At 37.2% G+C, this 25650-nt stretch overlaps 1 protein-coding gene across 1 annotated transcript; it reads right to left on the reverse strand.

Moving 5' to 3' along the window:
- Positions 1–6603: 6603 nt before the first annotated feature.
- On the reverse strand, positions 6604–9922 carry LOC105172203 (nascent polypeptide-associated complex subunit alpha-like protein). The gene is made up of 4 exons (XM_088886169.1): positions 9759–9922; positions 9481–9550; positions 7193–7326; positions 6604–7088 (listed from the first exon to the last, which is right to left on the reverse strand). Exons 1-4 carry the CDS (start codon positions 9816–9818, stop codon positions 6756–6758), a joined length of 597 nt encoding a protein of 198 aa, XP_088742295.1. The 5' UTR covers positions 9819–9922; the 3' UTR covers positions 6604–6755.
- Between the last annotated feature and the right edge of the window lie 15728 nt (positions 9923–25650).

Below are 25650 nucleotides of genomic sequence, written 5' to 3' on the forward strand. Positions count from 1 at the left end.
GATTCATACTAAATTTAAATATATACAAGACTAAGTCCATTGCATCATTATTAGACGGTATGATTTAAAATCACATGGCTTGATTCAAAGATACATCATTTTTAATGATTACTCTTATGTTACTTGTACGATATTCGACATCCATTATTCAATAAGTCTAAAACTTTACCAAATATATTTTCCTGTAAGTTTGATCATATCTAACGATTTGATCTGAATTTTGATGGTCCGATTAACCCATATTGTTCAACAATGTAAGATTATAGTTACATAAATGTTATACTAATATTTACAAATATATAATTTTTGCAGATTGTGAATATATATTAATTTCAACTATAAAATATATATTTCAATTGCTTATCTATAATAAATACTTTTCCAATTCTAAATTGTTCAGTATGAATTTTCTTTTTTGGTATATTTTACTAATTATATTACTACTAAGCTAATTAGTCGTTTATATTTATAACAATAAATTAAAACTTCATACTATATTTTGGTATATTTATAACATATTATACATTATAATAATCTATTTTATTTCTTATAAATTTATGTAAAAATTTGGTGATTCGGTCCCATGATTTAATCTAATTATAATAAAAAAAAAATTATATGGAAAAATCAGCTGGAGCTCGAAATGTAAGAATCGAGCTCTAGCCACTCTCCTGCAAGCTCGAATGTAAGAATCGAACTCGAGCTCGAGCCACTCTCTTGTGAACTGGTTGAGCTCAAGTTCGACTTGTTTACACCGTAGCTGGAGATTTTCATGGTAATTCACGTCTTTAACTCAATTTTAAATAGACGGCGCCAATTGATGCTTGCGGTTTTAGTATGGATCTAACGAGCTTGGATCATGATAATGGACTTGGGCCGATTACTCAAAACATCTCAAAAAATAGAACTTGATAAACAACACGTTAGCACTCCGATACTCAATTTAGTCTTGAATTTAAGAATAAATAATCATCAACATAAATCATTATGAGAAATTTGAAATGTAAGTAAGAATTCGTAAGAAAATTATAGTTAGAAAGCAAGTTGACAGCTGAAGCAAGAGAAGAAATCAATTTTCTAGATCCTCGAAGGTGTTTCCGTTGGGAGACTACACCTGTATATAAGATTGGGCAACTCCCTCCGTTGGGACTCTGCATACTACATGTTTTCCCAAAAAGGGGGCAATATACATGTGGATAAGGCATGATTTGATCTTATCTTTAGCTAATCAGCTCATAGCAGCACGTCTTTGCTTGGGGAGAGGACTCATTTCATGTGAGGACTCCTATTCTGCTGGAAGTCCTTCTAGGTTTAGGGTTCTTGAGTCTTTAGGGGGACCTCCCTTCTCCTGGATTGTTCTAATTGGGCCTTGAAGGTGGGCCTGTGGGTTGGAAAGCATTTTACTGGGCCACCCCTCTTCGGCTGAACCTGAGAATCTTCTGGCGGGTTACCTCCTTGTAGACAGATGGGCTCAACTTAGGCTTCATAACCCTCTTAGGCCAAGTGCTCTTGGGCTGCTCACTTCAAATATATTTATATTTAAATATAAAAATGCAAAAATAAATTAATTCATATATTAAAATTTAAAAAATTAAAAAAGAAAGAAGGAAAGAAAGAAAAAGAGGCATAACATCATCGTCTTCCCTAAGTCCGCCCCTCTTCCCCCCCCCCCCCTCGGCACGCCCTCTACTTCCACCTTGCGACCTTCCCCTCACCACCGCCTCTGCCTCTCTTCACTTCTCTACAACTGATCTGGACGCTCTCATCTGCTCGACCGATCTGGACGGCGACGAGAGTCGTCGCCCACCCAGAGTCTATCGCGGCCGCGTAGATCTGGGCACGGCACCTGTCGCCTAGCAGTGACGTCCACCGGCATATATATATTATGTATACAATACATATAGTACACATCGGTATTATACAATATTATATTTATTATAAATTTACATATCTATAAATATAAAATATATTTTTAAAATACATAAATCTAGACCATTTATTTTAAAAATTGATTAGATTTGATACGTGTGATTTTTGCACGGGTTCAACGGTCTTGGATCTTGACGATGGACTTGGGCTGATTAGGCAAAAGAACTTGAGAAATAGGACCAGCAAAACAACGCGTTAGCACTCCAACGCTCAAGTTAGTTTCAAATTTAGGAATAATTAAATGTAGAAATAAATTGTAATAAGAAATTGAAATAAAAAAAAATAAAAATTTCATAAGCAAAATATGGTTAGAACACGAGTTGAGAGTTGCAGCAAAAATGGCAATGTAATCTCCAGATTCTTGAAGGTGTCCCCATTGGGGCATGCTGCCTGTATTTATAAAGAATGCGTTCCCCTTCGTGGGAACTCTACACGTTACCTGTATCTCTGAGGAAAAGGGCGAGAAAACCATGGATAAGGCACGATTTCATCTTATCTCTAGCTTGATCAGCACATTTTTTGTTGGAGGAGGACTCCTTTTACGTGAGGACTCCTACTCTTTATGGAGTCCTTCTAGGTCAAGAAGTCCAGAGCATTGGGGGCGTCTCCCTTCTCCTAAGTTGGGCTTGGAAGGCAGGCCTGAGATCTGGTGAGCCTTGTATTGGGCTTTCCTCTTGGCCCGAGCTTGGTAGTCTCCCTGCGGTCCATCCTCATTATGGGCTAGTCGGTCAGGTTTGGGCTATAAATCTCTTCTTGGACCAAGTGCTTTTGGGCCATGCACATCAAGATCGATATAGAAGATCCAATGATAATTATAATAACAGTAATATATAATATATAAGGTATAATGGGAAATCACAAAAAAAATTAATGTCGTTAAGCCAAATAAATGGCAAATGGAGAGTGTGCAAGATTTCAAAAAATATATGGAACTTTTTGTTTATATTTTTAATAAAGGGGGTTTTAGTTGAATTTTCATAACACAGGGAAGTTTTATGCAATTTTTTCTAATTTTTATTATCCCATTTTCAAAAATTTTATTAAAAACTAATTGTATGAAAATAGTACCTCTCAGTAGATACAAAGTTATTTAATATCTTTATTTGCCAAATCTCACCTTAGTTATGTGGAAAATAAATTAATATAAAATTAGCAGTGTGCGGCACACTACACAAAAACATTTAAAAAGTATTAATCATTAAATAGTTTTTACTAAAATTTTGTTATATCTATTTATTTGATTGTCGTTTCCATAAATGAAGGACAATTAATATAATATATAAAATAGAGAGATGTAATAATATGAAAAGGATTGACATAAACATAAATCATTTTGACAGAGAAACTATGATGGGAAAAAAGAGAAAAATAAAACAACATTACTTAAAAGTATTTATATTAATATAAAAAATAAATTTTTTCACTCATAAATAATAATTTATGACACCACGACACAAATTATTTATTGTATCGATAATTCTCCTAAGTCATATTTTTTTATTTATTTCTTCTATATATTTTTAAAAAAGAAGCAATAGGTAAATTACTTTTTTTTTTAAAAAATATAGGGAGGTAAATTATTGTATTTTAAAAAATACGAGGGGTAAATTTGATATTTATTTTTTTATAGGGGGTAATTTACTCATTTGTAATATCACAGGAGGTTGCTTGCGTTTTTTATATTGATGGCGACAAGAAACTCAATCAAATGGTAAAATTCAAATGGAAAATCAAATCCTTTCCATAAGAAGCAACAAAAGATCAAAATCGTAAATTTAAATTACCTTGTAAGTACTAGATTACCTCTTGACAGTAAATTGCATTCACAAATTAGTAGTTGGTGAGAAGGTAAAATTGATTACAATCCCTCACGTTTATTATTAGCTTAGTATAAATACCCCTTAATTTCATTGTAAAAATGACCTTTCAAGAAACAAAACTAATTTCTAGCTTGTGTAAGAGCGCAATGCGTTTAGAATTTAGATCTCAAGCTTCATATTTTTCCCCATCAATCTTTGGCTCCGTTTGTAGGAAACTAAACTGAGCATTGAAATTGAATACTCGATCACGAGCTAGGAATGAGAATACTGGACATGAAGAGCTCGATGAGAGAACCACGTACAAGATGGCAACATCGCACCGAACACACCCACTCACAACCTTCAAGAAGAACGAATGAGTGCTCAAGATGAGCGGAATCATGAAGACGTTGGTAGTCCACCTCCGCCACCGTTGATTCAAATAATTCTCGAGGTGCTTCGCCAATTGGTGGAAGATGCCTCCACTCGAGCTGCAAACATGGTTGTGGCTCAGTATATCGCTGAACATGCATTGTCCCCACGACCCTCTCGTCATCCTCACAGAGGCCAAGACGCTTCCTTGGCTCCCGAGGATAGCGAGCAAAGGCCCGAGGTCGCCCATATGAACTACCAGAAGAGGTGAACAGTAAAGCCACACAGCTTGAGGACGATCCTCCACCTCCTCGGGGAGGTGTTTATAATGAGAACTATTTCCCCGTGCTACCTCCCAAAGGAGGCATGCATGAAGTCAATTATTTCCCCCCAGCTCCTCCGAGGGGAATGCCACCAAGAAGGAAGAAACCCAAAGAGAAACGGGAGGTCAAATACCCCCTCTCTTGCGACAACCTCTCGTGAATTTTCTCCCCAGGTTTGATTACTAGACATTCTACAAATTAGATATCTAATTGTTCTCCAATTTTTTGAGCACTCATGATACACAACTAAAAAGAAAGAGATGAAGAGTAGCATAACACTATATACTAGAACTAACTCACTTACACATATTAGAGTATTTAAGTAGAAGTGATGACTCAAATGGACAATGACGGGAGGATGATTAAAGTGCCATTCAAGTTTATAGGCATGCCAGCTAAAATCCTAACAAGGAAATAAGTGAAAAAAAAATAATAAGTGGGTCAAGTTTTTTCTCTTCAATTCCTTTTTATCCACAGATCCTTTTCACAATCAAATTAGGGGTATTTATATTATACTAGGGTGTAAAATCAATTTTATCCCCTCACCAACCACTAATTTATGGATACAATTTATTGACTGATAGTACGACCCAAATATGATTAGCCTAAGAAGGAGGCTTGTTTCCTTAAGATTGGCCCAAGAAGGAGGCTCGCTGGGCTCGGCCCAAGGACGAGCCCCCCACCCCAGAATCCATCCAAGGATGAAGCCTGCAAGCTTGGACCAAGAAGGAGGCCTAGTACGAAGGCCTGCTGAGGCCAGTCTGAAAGGAGGAAGGTGCCCTCAAGGGGTTGGACTCTTCAGCCTAAAAAGACCCCCCACCAGGAAGGAGTCTGCACAAAGAAGGAATACCCCATTCATCTGAAAACTTGCTGCATAAGAAATAAATAAGGTGGAACCTTATCCCCTCCTGAATCCCGCCTTCCTCACTGGCATGCGGATCCCCCTCCCCAAAACTCCTAGTACAGAGGGACTTCTCTTCTGTAAATAGGGGAGGTACCCCTCAATAGATAGCTCTCTTCCACACGCGAGAACCTCTCTTGTTGATACTCTGCTACTCTAATTTTGTGCTATTACATACGGAATTCCCACTTTTATTATAATTTCTCATCATAATTCATTTTTTTATTTATTTATTTTTAAATTCGAAACTAACTTAAGCATCGGAGTGCTAGCCTTTTATTTTTCAGGTCCTCTTTCTCAAGAGCTTTTACTCAATTAGCCCAAATTCGATATCAAGATCCAAGAACTTTGGACCAATGCTAAAATCGAATACATCACTGACAATGGGTAAACTAGTAACTACAAGATAATTTAAATTGTATGGCCTTGATCTTTCATTGCTTCTTATGGAAAGAATTTGGCTTTCCTTTTAAATCACCATTTAACTAAGTGTTTAGCAGCCCCTAACTCCTAAATATGAGAAGAGATATTGAGAGTTTAAATTAAACAGGTTTCTTTAACACATACTAATTTATAATTTGTGCAAGAGTGTGACATGTTTAGGTCTCAAACTTCACATTTTTCCTCATCATATATATAAATGGGGATAGCATGGCACAACGGCTAATTATTGAAAAAGATAGCTTTCCGTTTATAAATAGTCGGAAGAAAGATGGAAGTCAGTAAGTGAAACAAAAAATAATAATAATAATAAAACGGAAAAAAGTTGGGGGGCCTTAAGATACCAAGAGAAGTGAAGATTAGGAGCAGGGTGTTGCTTGAGCTACATATAATGGAGAGGCAGACACCTCATTACAGAATCCTACAGAATGGATTCGGCAAGAGAGGGATTTCAGAATGTTAGCAGCACGGACGCCTCAAGTTGTTGCTGGCCGTGATTTGGTAACTTAAGACAGGAAATTAGCAGACAATTTTGAGGTTTTCATTGCACTCATCTGCACTCTATGGTATGGAGAATGACTTGTTTTGAGCTTCCTGATGTAATCTTATTACCTTATCAAGTTCATACCCCACCCCACCCCCCCTGGAATTTGAATGATTTCAAATCAATGACGGATGGAGTTTGATTATCAACCTTTATCACCTCTGCCATTGTAGCAGACATACGACTCAAATAGATTACATCTTGTGGCTTAGTTGGTGGAAGATATGCAGGCAGAGTTTGAAGGCAAGCCTGCCGTGTAGCCATTCCAGTGGAATTAATGAAAATGAAGATAACTTGAGAAAGCTCAATCTTTGACTACCAGTTTATGTCACCATAGTAGCAGAACATGGACGGTAAATGGCAAGAAACAAGCAACAAGGAAATGCAAACGATACATGAGATGCTTGCATGAGCAACAAGTTACTAAAAGCATCAATAAAACTCTTTTAGTTGGTCAACTCCATAATTGCTGAAACTATATCTCCATCAGCAGCTTTGAGAGCCTTAACGGCCTTTGACCTGGACACCCCAGCTTGGGTCATAACCAACTCAATATCCTTTGGCTCCACTCCTGTCTCATCCACTTCTTCATCGTCCTGAGCAATCGTTGATGGTTCAGGCTTTTGAATCACATTGCTCAAATCAGGAGCTTTAAATTGTTCCGCAGCCTGAGTTTGCAGTTGTGAGCTCAAGTCTTCTATCTTTGCCTCACCAAATATAACATATGTGTCTGATGTTGGGCTCTTAAAGACATCGGGTTTTGAAATGACAAACAAAATCTGAGGGGAAATAATGAGCCCCAATCAAATGTTAGGTACCAATCAATTACAGAAAAGGACAAACATATTGTCAGCAACATCAAAAAAATAGGGAAAGAACATACATTCTTGCTTTTCTTGACAGTAACACGACTAACACCAGGTATAGCCTTCATTCCTAGCTTTAGCATTGCCTTGCGACTCTTCTTTTCGCTTCTGCTTTGCTTTGACCTACCACTTGCATCTCCATCTTGTTGTCCTGGATAAAAAATTAATCATTAGAAACATTCTGCTTTATAAATCTGCTTTCAATTACCATCCCATACTGAAGCCAACACCTGGATATTTTAACATTGAGCATCTAAGGCAAAAAGACCAGGATTACAGGCCAAGTAAACAAAAGGGCATGCTTTATATTCCCAAATTGAAGGAAAAAACACTAGAGTGTGAGGCAAAATAGTAAATGTTTTAACTTAATGTGTGACCAACCTCCTGCTGCTTCATAGATAATCAATTGAGCAGATAATTAAATTAAAAAACACGTCTGTGGAAATAAACGAAATGGATACAATGATAATGGATTTGTTCTGGAATTATGAAGAAACAGACAGTTAAAGTCAATCATAAAACTTATCCTGGCAATTTGACAGGACTATGACTTCTTTTGTGCAGGAAATTCAAGGACACACCTGCTAGCCAAACGGTGATTACATTAATTTAAATTGATAGTCACAAGTAAATAAATTTTCACCATCTATATCATTTGTAGGTGGCTATGAGCTGGTATATATACCTAACTCCACACTTCACAGCATTACCCAGTTCTAGTATAGCAAACATTTTATCTCCAATTATATATTTGTATCAGTTTTCTCCATCTTATAGAAATCATGTGTCCAACATTTACCAAGAGAAACAAATTGTACTTTGAACTTGGAACGAGCGTATAAGAACTCAATGATACTTCTTTATTTTTAAATTGTTCTGCCATCTTGGTGCTCGAGTTTCTCTACACTGAGCCCATGGAGAAAACAGGATCATGTCTGAAGGACCTTTCCTGAATAATTTGGATCGTTCACGGCCTATTACAAATAAAAGGCACTCTGCCCGGATCTTCATAAAGATGAAAAGATTGCAATCCATTTGATAAAGATAAATTACAAAATAACTAAAACCATCATTGTTATTAGACAGTCAATGGTCAGCATTAGTGACATCTCCTTCTAGAAAGTATCGCATAAAATAAACTCAGTCCATCTTCCTACATCATTTACAGAAGAATGCACAGCATACACAAATGTTCTACGTTGATATTTTAAAAACATTTTCAGTACTCAATGTGGGTTTATAACAAACAGCGAAAGAAAGTAAGCAAGCAAAATAAGGGGGCCACTTTGGGTGCAGCTCAGATGAAACAAAACATTTTATAGATAATATAAAAACTTCAAACACTAATGTTAGCTTCCAAATTCAACACTAAGTGCTATGGCTTTGTTTGGTTCAATCATCAATGAGAGCCAGGGGCAAGCAAAAAGGGAAGGCCAGTAAAATTTACTTTTACATGGGGGAAGTATAATACTTTTCTTTTAAGTGGTGTAGTATGGTCCCAAAAGTAAATCTCAAATATGTTCCCTCGTTTGATCTGTGATGAAATTAAAGCAGGTATCAAAGATTAACTTCTATAATTTTATCAATTAGTCCTTTTCTCTTTATATGTGCTAGAAAATGATCAAGTTACCATTAAAACAATTCAAAATACTCCTAACAAATTTATAAATTAAACTTCAAAAATTTTTAGCAAAGAAAATAAATTTGAACCTCATACTTATACTTTCCCATCCAATTTTTAAAGGAAACAAAATTGGCCTTCGAAAGGGTTTCATATGCAGCCTGTTTTACTTTCTCTACATCTATTTTTCCCGAACCAAACACGTTTTTTCCAGTGAAGTTTCTAAAGAAACACAGGAAAATGAAATTCTTTTGGAAAAAAAAAACAATGCAATATCTATAATTCAACAGTTCAGAACACTGAAGAAACTCAGAGTTCAAAAGAACTCACAAACAGCCCTCAGGGCTAAATGCAGGACTGCTTTAAACATATGTCAATTCAACAGCGCACAGTGAAATTTGGCAAATTACACCAGAACACACAGTACACATACACACATAATCAAAGGTTCAAACTCCAAACCGTATACATTTGGTTTCAGCATAACTTATTTTCCAAGATTAAAACCCGAATTTAAACACTATAATCCAATTTACTACATTTTTTCAGGGAAAAACAAACCTGGAATACTCCTTTCTTTCAATAAGACACAAAAATCATGATATCCCAATTAAAAATCAAAAAATAAAGTGCAATATTTCACCACAAACACCAAATCAAACTTTTGGGATCACGAGAAATAACCTTCAGCGTCATCATCCTCTTCATCGTCCTCATCATCATCCTCGTCGTCTTCCACCACTGGCTCATCAGCCTACCAAAAAAAAAAAAATTAGCCAAAAAGTAAAACAGATTTCTTCCACTCAAATTTAACAAGATCCGTTTCATCACTTTAACCAAGATACAAGTAAAATCAACGAGTTTATTCATTAAACTATTGCATTTTGGAAGGCGCCAATCTTAAACGCACAAATCGCCACAAATCCAGATCCAAAGCAAATTTTAGCAAAGGAAGGAAATACATTAATTTTCTGCTGCTCCAGATGAGCAGCTAGGAGCTCTTCTTGAGTTTGGGCAGTCATGGCTTCTTGGGTTCGAGCGAAAGAAGTGTAGCGAGAGAGAGAGAGAGAGAGAGAGAAAAAACCCTAAAACCTCAAAACCTCAAATAAGCAAATGCCGACTTGACATGATGCGAAATGAAATTATATTAGTGAGAGAGTATCTGCACTCGGGCCGGATTTGGAATTTGGTATTTCGGATCCGACCCGAATTCGGTATTTCCAAATAAGTTTTGTATTTTTAACTCTTATACCATTATTATATGACATATAATTATATATATGCTTATAATTTACCTATATCTATATATAATAAAATATAAATATAGAAACTATCAAGTATCCGCCATCTGTGTACATATCCGGATAGTCTCTTTGAATTTTATTTTGTTATGTAAAAAAGTATTTATTTTATTTTATTCAAATTTTGTATGCTTATTTATCCTTAAGAGTCACAAAATTTATTTGAATAAATTAGTCAGTGTTATTGATGGAAGATGGAAGATGGAAGATGGAGGCTCAGGGCATCCTTAATGTAACTCGTAAATACGATTCAAGGAGGATCAACTCAAAGGTCTATAGTTGATAATTTCCACTTGGCAGGCAACTAGCTTCCCAGTTGGCCACTATATCAGACCACGTCTGTCCTAGAAAAACAACGCGGACAAGGAAGGACTCCTGGGAAATCAGGATTTCTTGGCGACTAGGACTCCGAGACTATCGAAACTCCCTATCAGTTAAAGGTCTCCCCCAATTGGAAGGTATTCTATTACGGACATGTCTAGCAGTGGATAAAGGCCAACTATGGCTAATCTAACCACCCTTATCCTTTCCCCCCAAAAATGAAGGAAGAAGTACAGACCCTCATCAGACGGGGCCATCCCTCTATAGATACAGGTTTGGTCTTAAGGTAGGGGACACTGTTGAATTTGAAATTTCAAAAGATGAAAACACACAGATTTGTAACAACAATTTGTAACAGCAACAACATTGATTTCACTTTCAATTTGGTTTAATCAGCATTTGATTGAGAAGGAAAAACTGCCACAAAATTTTACTGCTGCTTCATTTCATTTTGGACGGTTTCATGTGGGGAAATTATTGCAATTATAGCATTCCTTAATGCTAAAATTTTTGGAAGCCTATATATAGGCTTGTCCATTCTTCATTTGACACACACCACAAACAACAAACTCTCATTCTTGAGCTTTCTCTAATTCCCTCTTTCGGCTTCTATATTGTGTCTAAGATTTGAGACTCTTGTTTTGATAACAAGCTTCTGAGTGTTGTTCGAGGTGTTCTTTGGTATAGTGCTAAAACCGAAGAACTGTAACCGTCTTATCCTGAGAGAAATTACGTTGAACCCGGTGCACTGCTGATACGGGGCATATATTTTCTTCAAGGCAAGCAGTTATTCTGCGGTTTTGTTAAGTTAACAACTTTAATTGGACTGAGAATTGTTACGATACAATTCTCGTTGTAAGTTTTCTATTTAAATTTCTTGTAATAAATAGCGTTTTCGATTGCTTTATATTATCTGTTCCAACGTGGCTTTATTGCTTTTGATTTCTTAAATCCGATTGTACTATTTCAAAACGTCGTTTCGATTACTTGAAACCAAACATTTTTCCAACAATCTTGAAGAAAATATATAGGTTTTGAAAAATCGGATTTTGTCGTTGGAACTAATTTTGGAAAACGCCATTTTTCAAACGCATTTTTGAAACGTTACTTTTAGTTTCCTAAAATACTAAAAGATGGCCGAGCCGATTTCTGTTGCAATTGCGATCACACAAAAGGTCGACTTGACCGGTTTACCGGACAAGTTTTTGGGCCAATTTTTCAAACGCTGGCAACAACGAATGAAAATTTGGTTGACGATGAAAGGACTTTTGTCAGTGATTCAGGTGATCAGACCTGAACCTACTGATACCGATCCCAAAACTGTTGAGATAGCGCAGTGGACAGAAAGGGATCAAATAGGCAGAGGAGCGATTTTGTCAGCCCTGTCAAATACGCTCTTCGATGTCTATTGTTCCGATTCTTACACTGCTAAGTCTCTGTGGGATGAGTTGGATCGAAAATATAATACTGAATAGCAAGGGCTCGAAAAGTATTCTGTTTCTAAGTTCATGAGGTATCAAATGGTTGAGGACCGGTCTGTAGCTGAACAGACTCATGAGATTATCAACCTTGAGCATGCTCTGGCTGATGCTGAGATGAAGCTTCCCGAGAAGTTTCTGGTCATGTCCATAGTGGACAAATTTCCCAAATCTTGGGAAAATTTTGGCATGACACTCAAGCATCAGAAAGGGAGATTGTCTCTGGATGATCTTATGATTGCTATCAGCATTGAGGAAGAACATAGAAATCAAACGCACAAGATGCCTGTTGAACATCAACCAAGGGCCAATCTTATAGTGGGGAAACAGAAAGTAAATAAGATTAACTCGAATTCGAAAGCCATCAATAACCATGCTGGAACGTGGGCAGGTTGGACACTGGGCCAAACTTTGTCCTAATAAAAAGGTCAAGACTGGGCAGGCAGTTGTCAACATGGTTGTGGGAGGTTCTAGCTGGTGCTAGCACCTCAGGAGCAACTGGTGGGTATGTATCTGTACAACCCGAACTCTTGACTATTTACGAACCGTATGATTGGTTGATTGACAATGGAGCGAATGTGCACGTTTGTGCTGATAAATCTCTCTTTGTGTCTTATCAGGCCATCAGTGGAAGGATAGTAAGCATGGGGAACTCCAGTACAGCTGAAGTACTTGGGATAGGAAGCGTGGACTTGAAGTTTCCTTCAGGGCGCATTCTGTCACTGAAAAGAGTTCATCATGTACCCACTGTAATAGTGGTTCTGTAATAGTTAGGGAAGGATATGAATTGGTTTTCAAGTTTAATAAAGTTGTTATTCAGCAATTTGGTATTTTTGTTGGTAAAGGCTACTTAGACGATGGCTTGTTCAAAGTTCGAGTTGATAATAATAAAATTGATGTTTCTGATTCTATTATATTGAATGTTGAATCTTCTACTCTGTGACATAGTAGGTTAGGCCATTTAAATTTCAATTCGATCAAACGAATGATGAATTTGAATTTAATTCCTAGTCAAAATATTGAACGAAATCACAAATGCCAAGTTTGTGTAAAAGCTAAACAAGTTAGGAAACCCTATCAATCAATTGAAAGGGATTCAGAAATACTTGATTTAGTTCACACTGATATTTGTGAGTTCAATGGAGTTTTGACCAGGGACCACAAACGATATTTTATCACCTTTATAGATGATTGCAGTAGATACTGTTATGTGTTTCTCATGAAAAATAAGGATGAAGCCTTAGACAAATTTATTTTGTTTAAAAATGAAGCAGAAACCCAAACTGGTAAGAAACTTAAAAGACTAAGGTCCGATAGAGGAGGAGAGTATGAGTTGAGTAAGTTCAATGAATATTGTCAAACTTTTGGCATTATTCATGAAGAGACTCCTCCGTATTCCCCTTCATCTAATGAAATGGCTGAACGAAAGAATAGAACATTCAAAGATATGATTAACAGTCTCCTACTAACCTCCGGGTTACCAAAGTATTTGTGGGGAGAGGCTTTGAATACGGCTTGCCATATTCTGAATAGAGTCCCTCTGAAACACAATACGAGTACTCCTTTCGAGTTGTGGAAAGGTAGAAAACCAAGTCTCAAATACTTTCGAGTGTGGGGGTGCCTAGCAAAAGTGCTAGTCCCAGAACACAAACGAAAGAAATTGGGTCCTAAGACTGTTGATGCCGTGTTCTTGGGCTATGTGGAGACAAGTTATGCCTTAAGATTTCTGGTTATTAAATCAGAAATTCCAGGCATTGAGGTTAACACAATAGTCGAATTTCGTGATGCTATATTCCTAGAAGATGTATTTCCTTTAAAAACAGGAATACCTTCTAATGTTTCGCTTGATGATTCACTTGCCTCCACATCTATTCCTGAACATGTGGAAAAGATGTCAAATGTGGGGGTTGGTTCTAGTAGTTCTAATCAGACTCATGAGGAGTCAGATGAACCTAGATGGAGTAAGAGAGCTAGGGTCGTCAAGGATTTTGGAAGTGACTTTGTCACTTACAACATTGAGGATGATCCGATAACTTTCAAAGATGCTATGGCTTCTTCAGAAGCCAAGCAGTGGAAAGAAGCTGTGAAAAGTGAGATGGACTCCATTGTTTCCAATGGAACATGGGTGCTAGTCGATCTCCCTCCGGGGTGTACTACTATTGGATGTAAGTCGATTTTTAAAAGGAAACTGAAACTTGATGGGACCATAGATAAGTTTAAAGCCAGATTGGTGGCTAAAGGGTTTAAACAAAAGGAGGGAATAGACTATTTCGATACCTATTCTCCGGTAGCTCGATTGACTATAATCCGGGTGCTTATAGCACTTGCTTCGGTGTATAATCTCCCGATTCACCAGATGGATGTGAAAACAGCCTTCTTGTATGGTGAACTCGAGGAAGAAATTTACATGGATCAGCCTGAAGGGTTTGTAGCTCATGGAAACGAGCACAAAGTTTGTAAACTTGTTAAGTCTCTATATGGACTTAAACAAGCACCCAAACAGTGGCATGAAAAGTTTGATAAAACTATTCTTGCATTTGGCTTCACTATAAATGAGAATGATAAATGTATATACTGCAAGGTTAAAGGAGATAAAAATGATAATTCTATGCCTGTATGTGGATGATATTCTGTTAATAGGATCATGTCTAGATATTATTACCGAAACCAAGTCATTTTTGAAAAATAAGTTTGAAATGAAGGATATGGGTGAGGCTAATGTGATTCTTGGTATCAAGTTGACTCGGTCAACTGATGGGATAACCATTTCTCAATCTCATTATGTTGAGAAGATAATTGAGAAATTTGGTTATCAAAATAGTAGAATTGCTAAAACACCATATGATCCTTCTGTAGCTTTATTCAAAAATGAAAGTGGTGTTTCGGTTGCACAACTAAGGTATTCCCAAATTATTGGGAGCTTATAGTATCTGGCAAATGGCACGAGACCAGATATATCTTTTTCTGTCTCTAAGCTGGCTAGATACACTAGTTGTCCTGACAAAACTCATTGGGGTGCTTTGGATAGAGCACTAAGGTACTTAAAGGGCTCGGTGTCACTGGCCATACATTATGGCAGATTCCCTGCTGTTCTTGAGGGATATAGTGATGCTAGCTGAATAGCCAAGAACTCCGGGAGTAATGGGTGCTCAGGATATGTTTTTACCTTAGGTGGGGGAGCAGTCTCCTGGAAGTCTGCAAAACAGACTTTGATAACCCGGTCTACGTTTGAAGCCGAGTTATGTGCGTTAGATACGACTGGTACCGAGGCAGAATGGCTATTTGGGTTGTTATCACAACTTCCCATTGTAAGTCAGCCTCTTTCACCGATTGCTGTACATTGTGATAGCCAAACCACAATAGCAAAGGTGAGGAGTCGTAAATACAATCAAAAGACTAAACGACACATCCAAGTTAGACTGAAGTCTATAAGGGCATTAGTGTCAGACAGAGTAATAGGCATTGACTTTGCGGGAACAAAGAACAATGTGGCTGATCCTTTGACGAAAGGATTGAATCTGTCACAAGTTCATAAGTCCAGATTGGGGATGGGACTGAAAACCCATGAGTGACATATCTACGACGGCAACCCAACCTTTTGAGTGGAGATCCCACAAAGAAGGTTCAATGTGGTATCAACAAGTCGTAAGGGTATGTCGGAGCACCAAATAGACTGATATTTTGTATCTGGACTCTGTCCCCTGAAATTCTGGAAGGTGCTGCTACTGCAAGTATAGTAAGAGTCTAACTCTGAATGGGGTCAAGTCTTATAAGACGAGATGCTAGCAGTGCATCCCTAGAGACGCCCAACTAAGTGAATGTCGTTGTTTGGCGGCAACTAAGGAATTGGGTTATTCCTGAAAACATTCATGAACAGGATCAGGACACATGGCCTAATTGTCAACCCTAAAGATCAACACAAAGCTTACTGACAGACGTTGTCACACTCACAGGCTTAAATTCAAGGCTTAGTTCCATTTGACCTGGTGACAACTGACGTTAGATAACTTAGACAGTGGTTCAAACCGGAAGGTACCATTGTTGAAAGCAAGTCATGGAAACTTGAGTTCAAATCTATGAGTTTGTGGGGGATTATTGAATTTGATATTTCAAAAGATGAAAACACAGATTTGTAACAACAACAACATTGATTTCACTTTCAATTTCGTTTAATCAACATTTGATTGAGAAGGAAAAATTGCCACAAAATTTTACTGCTGCTTCATTTCATTTTGGACGGTTTCATGTGGGGAAATTATTGCAATTATAGCATTCCTTAATGCTGAAATTTTTGGAAGCCTATATATAGGCTTGTCCATTCTTCATTTGACACACACCACAAACAACAAACTCTCATTCTTGAGCTTTCTCTAATTCCCTCTTTCGGCTTCTATATTGTGTCTAAGATTTGAGACTCTTGTTTCGATAACAAGCTTCTGAGTGTTGTTCGAGGTGTTCTTCGGTATAGTGCTAAAATCGAAGAACTGTAACCGTCTTATCCTGGGAGAAATTACGTTGAACCCGGTGCAATGTTGATGCGGGGTTATATTTTCTTCAAGGCAAACAGTAATTCTGCGATTCGGTTAATTCGCACATTTTAGTCACATATGTGAATTTTTTTTTTTCAAATTTCAGGACCAAATGGGGGATTTCGTTAAAAACTTAACGCCAACCTCAATTTTTTAACGGAATCCCCCCTTTGATCCTGAAATTGAAAAAAAAATTCACATATAGGACTAAATGTGCGAATTGACCTGAGTGTGAGACTAAAATTAGAAATAGGTCCACTTGTGGGACCAAAAATTGCACCATTGTCAAATGTCCTATCCATCCAGTATATGGATATTTTTGGATAACTGCAAAAAATATTAGTATATAATTAAATATTAAAAATTATGATTTATTCATTATAGATTTTCTTAAAAAAAGGAACTAGAAATATCAATAAACAAAAAGTGCGTAAAATAGGGGTAAATTAGAAATTACCTTCAATGTTATTCAAAATATTCATATAACTCCTTGTAAAAAATAAAATATCATTTTAGCTTCTGTGTTTTTTTAAATAGGGCACACTGCCCCTGATGCATTGAATGTGAGTCTTAAGGTGCAATGACAAAAATACCCCTTTTAAATCAACATATATATTTAATTTGATTTAATATATGACTCAGATCTAATCATGTTTATAGAAAATAAAAATATATTATTTTAATATATTAAAAATTATATATTATTTTAATATATATATATATATCTGTATCCATAGGTATATTTCTAAATTTAGCTTCCCTCTCCTTCCATATCTCCGTCGTTCGATCATATTTCGACGCCAACATACCACCATTGAAAAGTCCATCTAACAACGAGTATTTTAATACCCTATCCACACCCAATCTCCTAGATATCGGCGACTCATCTCTATTTTTTTTTTGTTTAAAAAATCCCAATCAGTGCCTCGATCTTCTGTCGCCTTTTTCTCCACCATTCGATCACCTCTCGACGTTGGTCTACGACTATTGGAAAGTCCGTCCAATGACGAGTACTTTAACAGCCCACCCACCATCATCTAGCCTTCAGCGAGTTATCTTCATTTTTTCTTTCACCAATCTCTTAACCTGTGCTCCGGTCTTCTACTACTTTTTTGTCTCCATCGCGGCCACCGCGCTTTAGCTCCCAGTTGACCACTTCTAAAAGCCAACTTCAGGCGGTCATTCTGCACTATCACCCACCTTCAATCTCCCCTCCTCCGGTGACTTCTCCTCCTTTTTCCGGTTCATCATTCCACTGTCTTTCAACATCCTCCTTTTTTATTTTTATTTTATGGTTTATTTTTATATATAAATTGAATTATATGTTTTATATTATATTTTTCAAATATGTATAATTGAGAAAGTATATAAAAAAATTATAGTTTAAATATAAAAATATAATATAATTAGAGTCACTACAAAAATATATCTTTTCTTGTGACCAATTTTATATGAGGAAACTAAATTTTGTCATATATAAAGGTAAATTATATTTTTTATCCTATAAGTGGACCTGTTTCAATTTTAGTCCTACACTCAGGCCAATTCGCACATTTAATCCCATATGTTGATTTTTTTTATTTCAGGACCAAAAGGGAGATTCCGTTAAAAAATTGAGGTTGGTGTTAATTTTTAACGGAATCCCCCTTTTGATCCTGAATTAAAGAAAAATCCATATATGAGACGAAATAAGCGAATTGGTCTGAGTGTAGGACTAAAATTGGAAATATGTCCACTTATGAGACAAAAAATATAATTTACCCGCACACTGATGCTTGAATCCATTCTAATAGATTTCAAACCCTAACTTCTAAATCTGTCAGAAAGGGGGTGTCTAACACAATCTAATTGTATACATCTATTTTGGTGTAGAATTACATCTTCAATTCTATTAACTAGATTAAGATGAAAATTATATGTGGAAAACATAAAACCTTAAGCAATGGAATAATTTGAGAGAAATGTGAAGGAGAGGAGTGGATATTTCCCTTTAAAAAACTCTTTGGGTGGCCACATGCACCCCTTTATTAGGGGTGGTGTCCTTCATCTAGAAGGATTAATGTGTGGTGCGAGAATTTATCTAGGGATTGGTCTATTGAAAAAATTAAATTCAATTTAATTCTCCAAACGAAATTCTAAGTTCCATCAATTGATTTTATCTCTCACAAAATATATTAAGTACCAATTTAATTGATCATATCAATTAATTTTATTTTTTTCCTTTGAGCTTTTCTAATCAAATTAGACATGGGCCAATTTAATCCATTTAAGTATCTTACACAATTAATTAAGCTAAAAAATTAATTAAATAGTTTAGTTAATTAATTTTCTATATCATTTCGTTCAACTTTTCAATTAAATGGCTCTTTGACTTGAATTAATCTAATTACCTCAAGAATTAATTCAATTATCAAATTAATTGAGATCTAAAAGTTGAGCTTCTCCAAGTAAGTGTGCGACGTCTTAGATTTATTCTAGTGATAGTCGTGAGCTCATAAGTATTGTGACTTTCCAAATTCAATTAATCATATTAATTAAACTATTTTGGAATTAACACCTTAGTCCCAAAAATCCATTAATCATGGTTGGTGTCTAGCAACACATCATGAAGACCTATCTCTAGATGAAGGTGGCGAACCTTTAGACAGTGAGTGCCATGTAAGTAAGGTCCTTTCATCAATTATCTCTATATAGAGTCCAGAGCATGGATATTTAGTCAAAACCTTGTTGACTTAATAACTATGCATCACTTTCTTTCATCTCTTGATCAAGACAGCTAACATAGTAGGCCTAGTTGTCTTGCCTCCTTGGCCAAGGACTTATCAATCAAGAAATATTAAAGGGTATAGGAGATGTTTTACTTATTATGGTAGGTTGATAAATCCTTGAACACACTCATTTATCTTCATATTAGATGGATTTGTACAAAACAAATCCCCTTTATGATCACCTCGATGACCAGAAGAAAAATTAAAGTACAAGAGATTTAATATAAGACCACAATGATGCCCTAATTTAAGGACTAATCTTGTACTATCGTGTCAAGAAATTCTTAGTTCAATATTATCACTCAAATAGAGAAATTTCTATGAAGGCATACAGTGGACTTGTTCCTGACAAGCACCCTCACACACACATTAGCGTCCTTCACACAAATGTACATGAAACAAGGCGCTCCCTTCAAAAGAGCGTGTGTCATGTGAGCAACCCTCCACGGGATCAATGTCCCCATGTCATTTATCCTTCGCTTGGAACATTAAGATCAAGATCTTGGACTCGTATTTCATAATCATCACCATATGACCATACACCATAGTCATGTATGGCTTAGGGACTTTATTCTATTATGTAGATATATTCATAAACACACCTATCAATGAAAATTTTCATATGATATTAATGCGACACAAATAAGGTCGTCGTGAAACAAGGTACTATGGCGTGGTACCTAGCTAGCATCCCTCAACCTAGTTGGCACGCTGGGCACTAACCTATCAGAAAAAGTCGGTTTACAATATATCACAAATAGTTAATTAGTTGGCTTTTTGGTCACCTACTCTAACAATTTTCCACTAGACCCCAAAGCAAATTACCAATATACTTCAAACCCATCTTCTCAAGATGCTAATTATGGGTGATTTGTGAAATAGGCTTGGTCAACGGGTTGGCCGTATTTTTCGCTGATGCGATGAGATCCGATTTTTTTATTAAATAAAATTCAAGGCCCAATGAATTTTAATTAAATTCAATTTAAATAAAATCCATCTAATTGAGCCCCAACATGTATTTAATCAAATTAAATACATAAGACCAAATTGTCTTTATTAATTAATAAGATCCAACTTACTAAATAATAAAAACAAGTCCCAATATAAATTAATATCGTTAATTTGATCCTTGGGTCTTTTCATCCAATGGATCTCATTTTTGTAAGTAACCCAACTATTTGCGGAATTAATTCTAAATTAATTCTTTGTCATTTCTCGGTGATTTGTGTGTGACTCGTTAGGTTCACCTTTTAGCTAGACTTGAGCTAGCGTCCAACACTATTATTAATTAAATTTAATTTAATTAGTAATTCATGATCAACCCTTAATCAAAAAAGCTTGTTACCATGGTGGCCGTCTAGCAACAGGCCATGGCACTCGAGACTAGGTAAATGTCTGCTTGAACACTTAGGCCCCCGAGTACATATGGGTACGGTCCTTTCGTCTGCCGTCTCCGGGCGATAGTCTAGGGCATGGATTTGATGTCTCTTTCCATCTTGGACTAGGCATCTATGCTTTAATATTTGAGACCGCGTTATGCTTAATTGATCAACATAGAAACCTCTTTTTTCCATTCGATCAACTACTATGGCCACAGGTTCATAAGGTGTGAACGAGTGTCCAAGCGCATAGGAGATACCTCCATCATATATTGATAGGGGATGGATCCTTTTTTTGAAACTCACCATCCTTGGTACATACTCTTATTGCATTGGACGAGGCTTATGATGATTATGTCTATGACACAATCACCTCTCGTGCACATCCAAGCTACAACTAATATATGCACGTGACTATCGTGATTCCTCAAGTTTGAGGACTACTCTCGTACTATCAGAATCGGGGATCTATGTCATACCGACCAAGCCTCCAAGGCTTCCATATGATGATTCCCGCGAGTCAGTTCAGTCTATTCGATACCTAGCTAATCAACCCACTAATATCGTATAGACACACCTCGTCTGTTACCGATGAAATATGGCACTCATCAAATGAATGCGACTTTTAGTGCAGGTCTCCATAGGACACTAGATGACCAATCTCGTGGTCCTCAACTTGGAACGTTTCACACCTGACCCCTCAAAAGTTTATTTCTTGACTGCCATCTAATGTGCGGTCCAACTACATGGTTGTTAAGTGGTCTGTGGGCTTTGTTGTGATGTTCAAGCAGATGTAAACATATAGAATGAACACAAAAAATAAAGAAGCCAATAAGCTAATATTCATTTTATTCACTAAATATAATTGCATAATACCGAGTATTATCAAAACAAACTATATCCAGGACAAACTAATTGGATTTCTGGTCATCTATCCTAACAATCCCCCACTTGACCTCAAAACCATCTTATCAAGATGTTGAGTATGAGCGGTTTGCGATACCGGTTTAGTAAGTGGGCATGCCGTGTTTTCAATTGAGCTGACTTGATCCATTCGAGTGTCACTTCTGCTCACCATCTTTCTAAGCAGATGGTAGCATCTAAGAATGTGTTTGGAACGGTGATGAGATCTCGATTCCTTTTCTTATGCTATCGCCCCGTTGTTATCACAGAAGATAGCTACTGGTTCAGCAATGCTAGGCACCACACCCGACTCTTGGATGTAGTTTTACATCCAAACCGCTTCCTTAGCAGCTTCTGAAGCTGCTATACATTCAGCTTTTGTGATGGAATCCGCTGTGGCAGCCTTCTTGGAATTCTTCTAAGTAATCACACCACCATTCAGCTTGAATACAAAATTCAATTGAGACTTGGCATCATCATCATCCGATTGGAAGCTAGCATCGCTGTAGTCTTCCAGTTTAAACTCTCCACCACCATAGATTAAGAAAACATCTGTAGTCTTTTTCAGGTACTAGAGTATGGTCTTGACTGCACTCCAGTGTGTCTCCCCAGCACACGCCTAATATCTGCTCGTCGGACTCAAAGCGTACCTGACATCAAGCCTAGTGCGCTGAACAACATACTGAATACTGAAGCATAGTGGATGTCCGACATCTGCTTAAGTTCCTCATTAGTCTTGAGAAACTGCTTATTGGACAACTTAATTCTATGCCTCATCAGACGGAATCCTCGTTTTGAGTTTTCAATCTTGAATCTCTTTAAGACTTTATCAATGTACGAGGATTGAGTCAGTCCACAACATGCTCTTGGATCTATCCCGGTAGATCTTCATGCCAAGGATGCAGGAAGCTTCGCCTATATCCTTCATGGAAAATTGAGAGGACAACCATGCTTGTATGTCTCCAACATCTTGACATCATTTTCAATGAGCAAGATATCGTCAACATAAAGCACAAGGTACGCAACTGAGCTCCCACTGATCTTCTTGTATATACAAGGATCAAATTCGTTCTTCATGAAATCATAACCCTGTATAACTTCATCAAAACGCATGTTCCAGCTTCAGGAAGTTTGTTTGAGGCCATAGATGGACCTTTGGAGACGAAAAACCTTCTGCTCTTCTCCAATAGAGGTGAAACCCTCAAACTGATCCATGTAGATCTCTTCCTCAACGATGCTGTTGAGGAAGGCTATTTTCACATTCATCTATCATATTTCATATTCATACCGTGCTGTTATGCCAAGCAGTTCCAAATGGACTTGGCCATGGCTATAGGTGAGTAGGTCTCCTCAAAGTCGACCCTAGGTTATTGAGTATACCATTTTGCCACGATCCTTGCCTTGGAGGCGGTAACCTCCCCCTCAGCTCCAAGCTTACGTTTGTAGACCCATTCACAACCAACTGGTTTAATGTCTTTAGGTGGGTCTACGAGGGTCCAAACTTGGTTAAAATCCATCGAGTCCATTTCGGATCTCATGGCCTCAAGCTATTTATCTGACTCAATGTTAGGCATCGCTTCTCTGTATGTCCTTAGATCATTATCTAATTGGCCAGTCGTCCCTAAGAATCCGTATCTATCAAGTGGATGGGATACTCTGGTTGACCCAACAAAGAACTGGAGCACTATCAACAGGAACCACAGGTTCAGATGGTGTCATATTATCTTATTGATGTGTCTCACTTAACTCTTCAAGTTGTACCTCATCACGTTAGCTATTTGTAGGAAAATCTCTTTTTAAGAATACTGTGTTTCCCGAGACGAAAACTTTTTCATTAGACAAGTCGTAGAAATAATACCTTGCAGTTTCTTTCGGATATCCGACAAACCTGCACAGACTAGACTTAGATTCTAGTTTGTCTCTCACTAGCCTCTTGACACATGCAGGGCTACCCCACACCCTCTAAGTACTTGTAGGACGCAGGCTTGCTATGCCATATCTCGTATGACGTTTGGGGCATTATTTTAGATGGTGCCATGTTGAGCCGCCGTCTCAAGGTCGTATTCCCAGAAGGATAGGGGCTGTTCGGTAAAACTGATCACGGACCAGACCATGTCTAATAGGGTCCGATTCCTCCTTTGAGTTATGTAGTTAAGCTGCAACATTCCAGGAGGAGTCCATTGAGAGAGAACTCCATTCTCTTTTAAATAATTTATGAATTCACCACTTAAATACTCTCCACATCGGTCTGACTGAAGCGCCTTGATTTATTCTCAACTACAAGTATGAATTCCTTAAACCTTACAAAGGCTCTAACTTATACCTTATAAGCTAAACATAATTGTACCGTGAGTAATCATTGGTGAAGGCTATGAAGTATGAGTATCCTCCTCTAGCTAACGTATCATTCGTCCACAGATGTCCGCATGGATCAAATCCAACAGACCAGTAGCAAGCATATTTTGTCCAATAAAAGGTTTCTTGGTCATTTTTCCTTTCAGATAGGATTCGCAAGTTGGTAGATTATCTAAGTTGTCTACCTCTAGACTTTTGGAATCTACCAATTTCCTCATCCTATCTCTATGGCCTAACCTTGCATTCAAATCTATGTGTTGTCATGATTATCCAATTTTTATTTGTGTTGAGTAGTCATAATCTGATTAGACTATTGCAGAACATAAAGACCATTAGTTAATGGACCAAGCAGATGAAGGTTGTTATCCATTATCAAATAAAAATTATTTTTATTGATCATAAATACATAACCATCATTATCTAAAACAGGAATGGAAATAAATTCTTGATCATGCTTGGTACATAATAATAGTTCTTTAATTCTATCTAAATATGATCACTAATAGCTAAGTTGAGAGATCCAACGGCTTTTGCAGCATCGACCTTGCCATCATCGAGCCTTAAGACCATCTCGTCCTTACGCTGACTTCTACTTCTTTCCAGTACCTGCAAATTATTGCAGATGCGAGCTCCACAGCCAATATCCAATACCCAATAAGCAAAATTAGTTATTATGTTCACTTCAATCACAAACATATATTGGTTGGAGAGGAGTTGTGGGCACTTTCTCTTCCAATACCCCTTTCCATGGAAATGATGCATACATCATTTGCCTTCGACCGCTGTGAACTGCCATCTTTCTCTTTCCCTTTGCCCTTTCCCACCGGAGCAGCAAAAGCGCTTGGAGTGTTAGTAGTAGCTGTGATAGTTTTTCTATTTCCCTTCTTCCTCTTTCAGCATCCGGTCCTCTTGCCTTTTGCCTAGGAGGTCGAAGCCTCTCCTACCAATATTGCTGGTACAGACTTGTGGGTCGTTGTCTCGTAAATATTAATTAACTCATGAATAGATTTCTCGAGCCCATTCATGTTGTAGTTAATAATAAATGGGTCATAGGATGGAGGCAGTGATTGAAAAATCATGTCGATGTACGTGTCATTGTGAAACCCAACTTTGAGGTCTTTGAGCTTCTCCACTAGGGATGAAATCTTGACCCCATGACTTTGTACAGAGGATCCTTCAGCCAGCTTGGTCCCAAAAAATGCTTTTGTGGCGGTATTTCTAATATGCCTATCAGAAATCGCATAAACCTCTTTCATGCGAAGTATTATCGATGTAACATCTTTCAGCCTATCATATTGATTTTGGATATCATTGGTCATTGAAGCTATTATCATACTGCAGACCTTGCTATTGTCCTTATGCCACTTTTCGAATGTGACATGTTCTTCAGGCGAGGACCCTTCTAGCAAGGCCGTAAAGAGTGGCTTGTCCAAGACATAGTCCTGGTTCTTGAAATCTAGGACAATCCTAAGTTTCTGTAGCGAGTCATTGTAGTTCGTGCCATTGAAATTTGTTAGTCTCTATCATCATGGTTAAAAGGTTCTTAAACATTTTTCTACATAAATTGGAACTAAAAGCATAAATCAGCAAATGATTGCAACATTATAAATAAGTTTAAGACATAGTCTTTAGACTTTAACTCTCCCACTATTTATAAGAAAGCCCACCACTCTCAAGTGAGGTTTTGAGAAACCATTTCCTAGTGGGTTTGGGATCCACAAGAACAATTTATCAGCCTGGTTTTACAATTCACATGGAAAGAGTCTTGTGGGAAATAACCAATACCATTCTCATTGTATGAGATTTCCAAGATATTTTGC

This window comes from Sesamum indicum, linkage group LG10, assembly GCF_026168435.1.
Source record: "Sesamum indicum cultivar Baizhima isolate 11 linkage group LG10, ASM2616843v1, whole genome shotgun sequence".
Classification (NCBI taxonomy): Eukaryota; Viridiplantae; Streptophyta; class Magnoliopsida; order Lamiales; family Pedaliaceae; genus Sesamum; species Sesamum indicum.

What these genes read in the sequence shown, in the direction of transcription:
- LOC105172203 (XM_088886169.1), bottom strand. Translation starts at nt 9,818, where the DNA reads ATGACTGCCCAAACTCAAGAAGAGCTCCTAGCTGCTCATCTGGAGCAG. An exon ending in TGGAGCAGCAGAAAATTAAT is followed by an intron (nt 9,551 to 9,758) that starts GTATTTCCTTCC and finishes TTTTTTTGGTAG; the next exon opens with GCTGATGAGCCAGTGGTGGA. An exon ending in CTGTCAAGAAAAGCAAGAAT is followed by an intron (nt 7,089 to 7,192) that starts GTATGTTCTTTC and finishes ATTTCCCCTCAG; the next exon opens with ATTTTGTTTGTCATTTCAAA.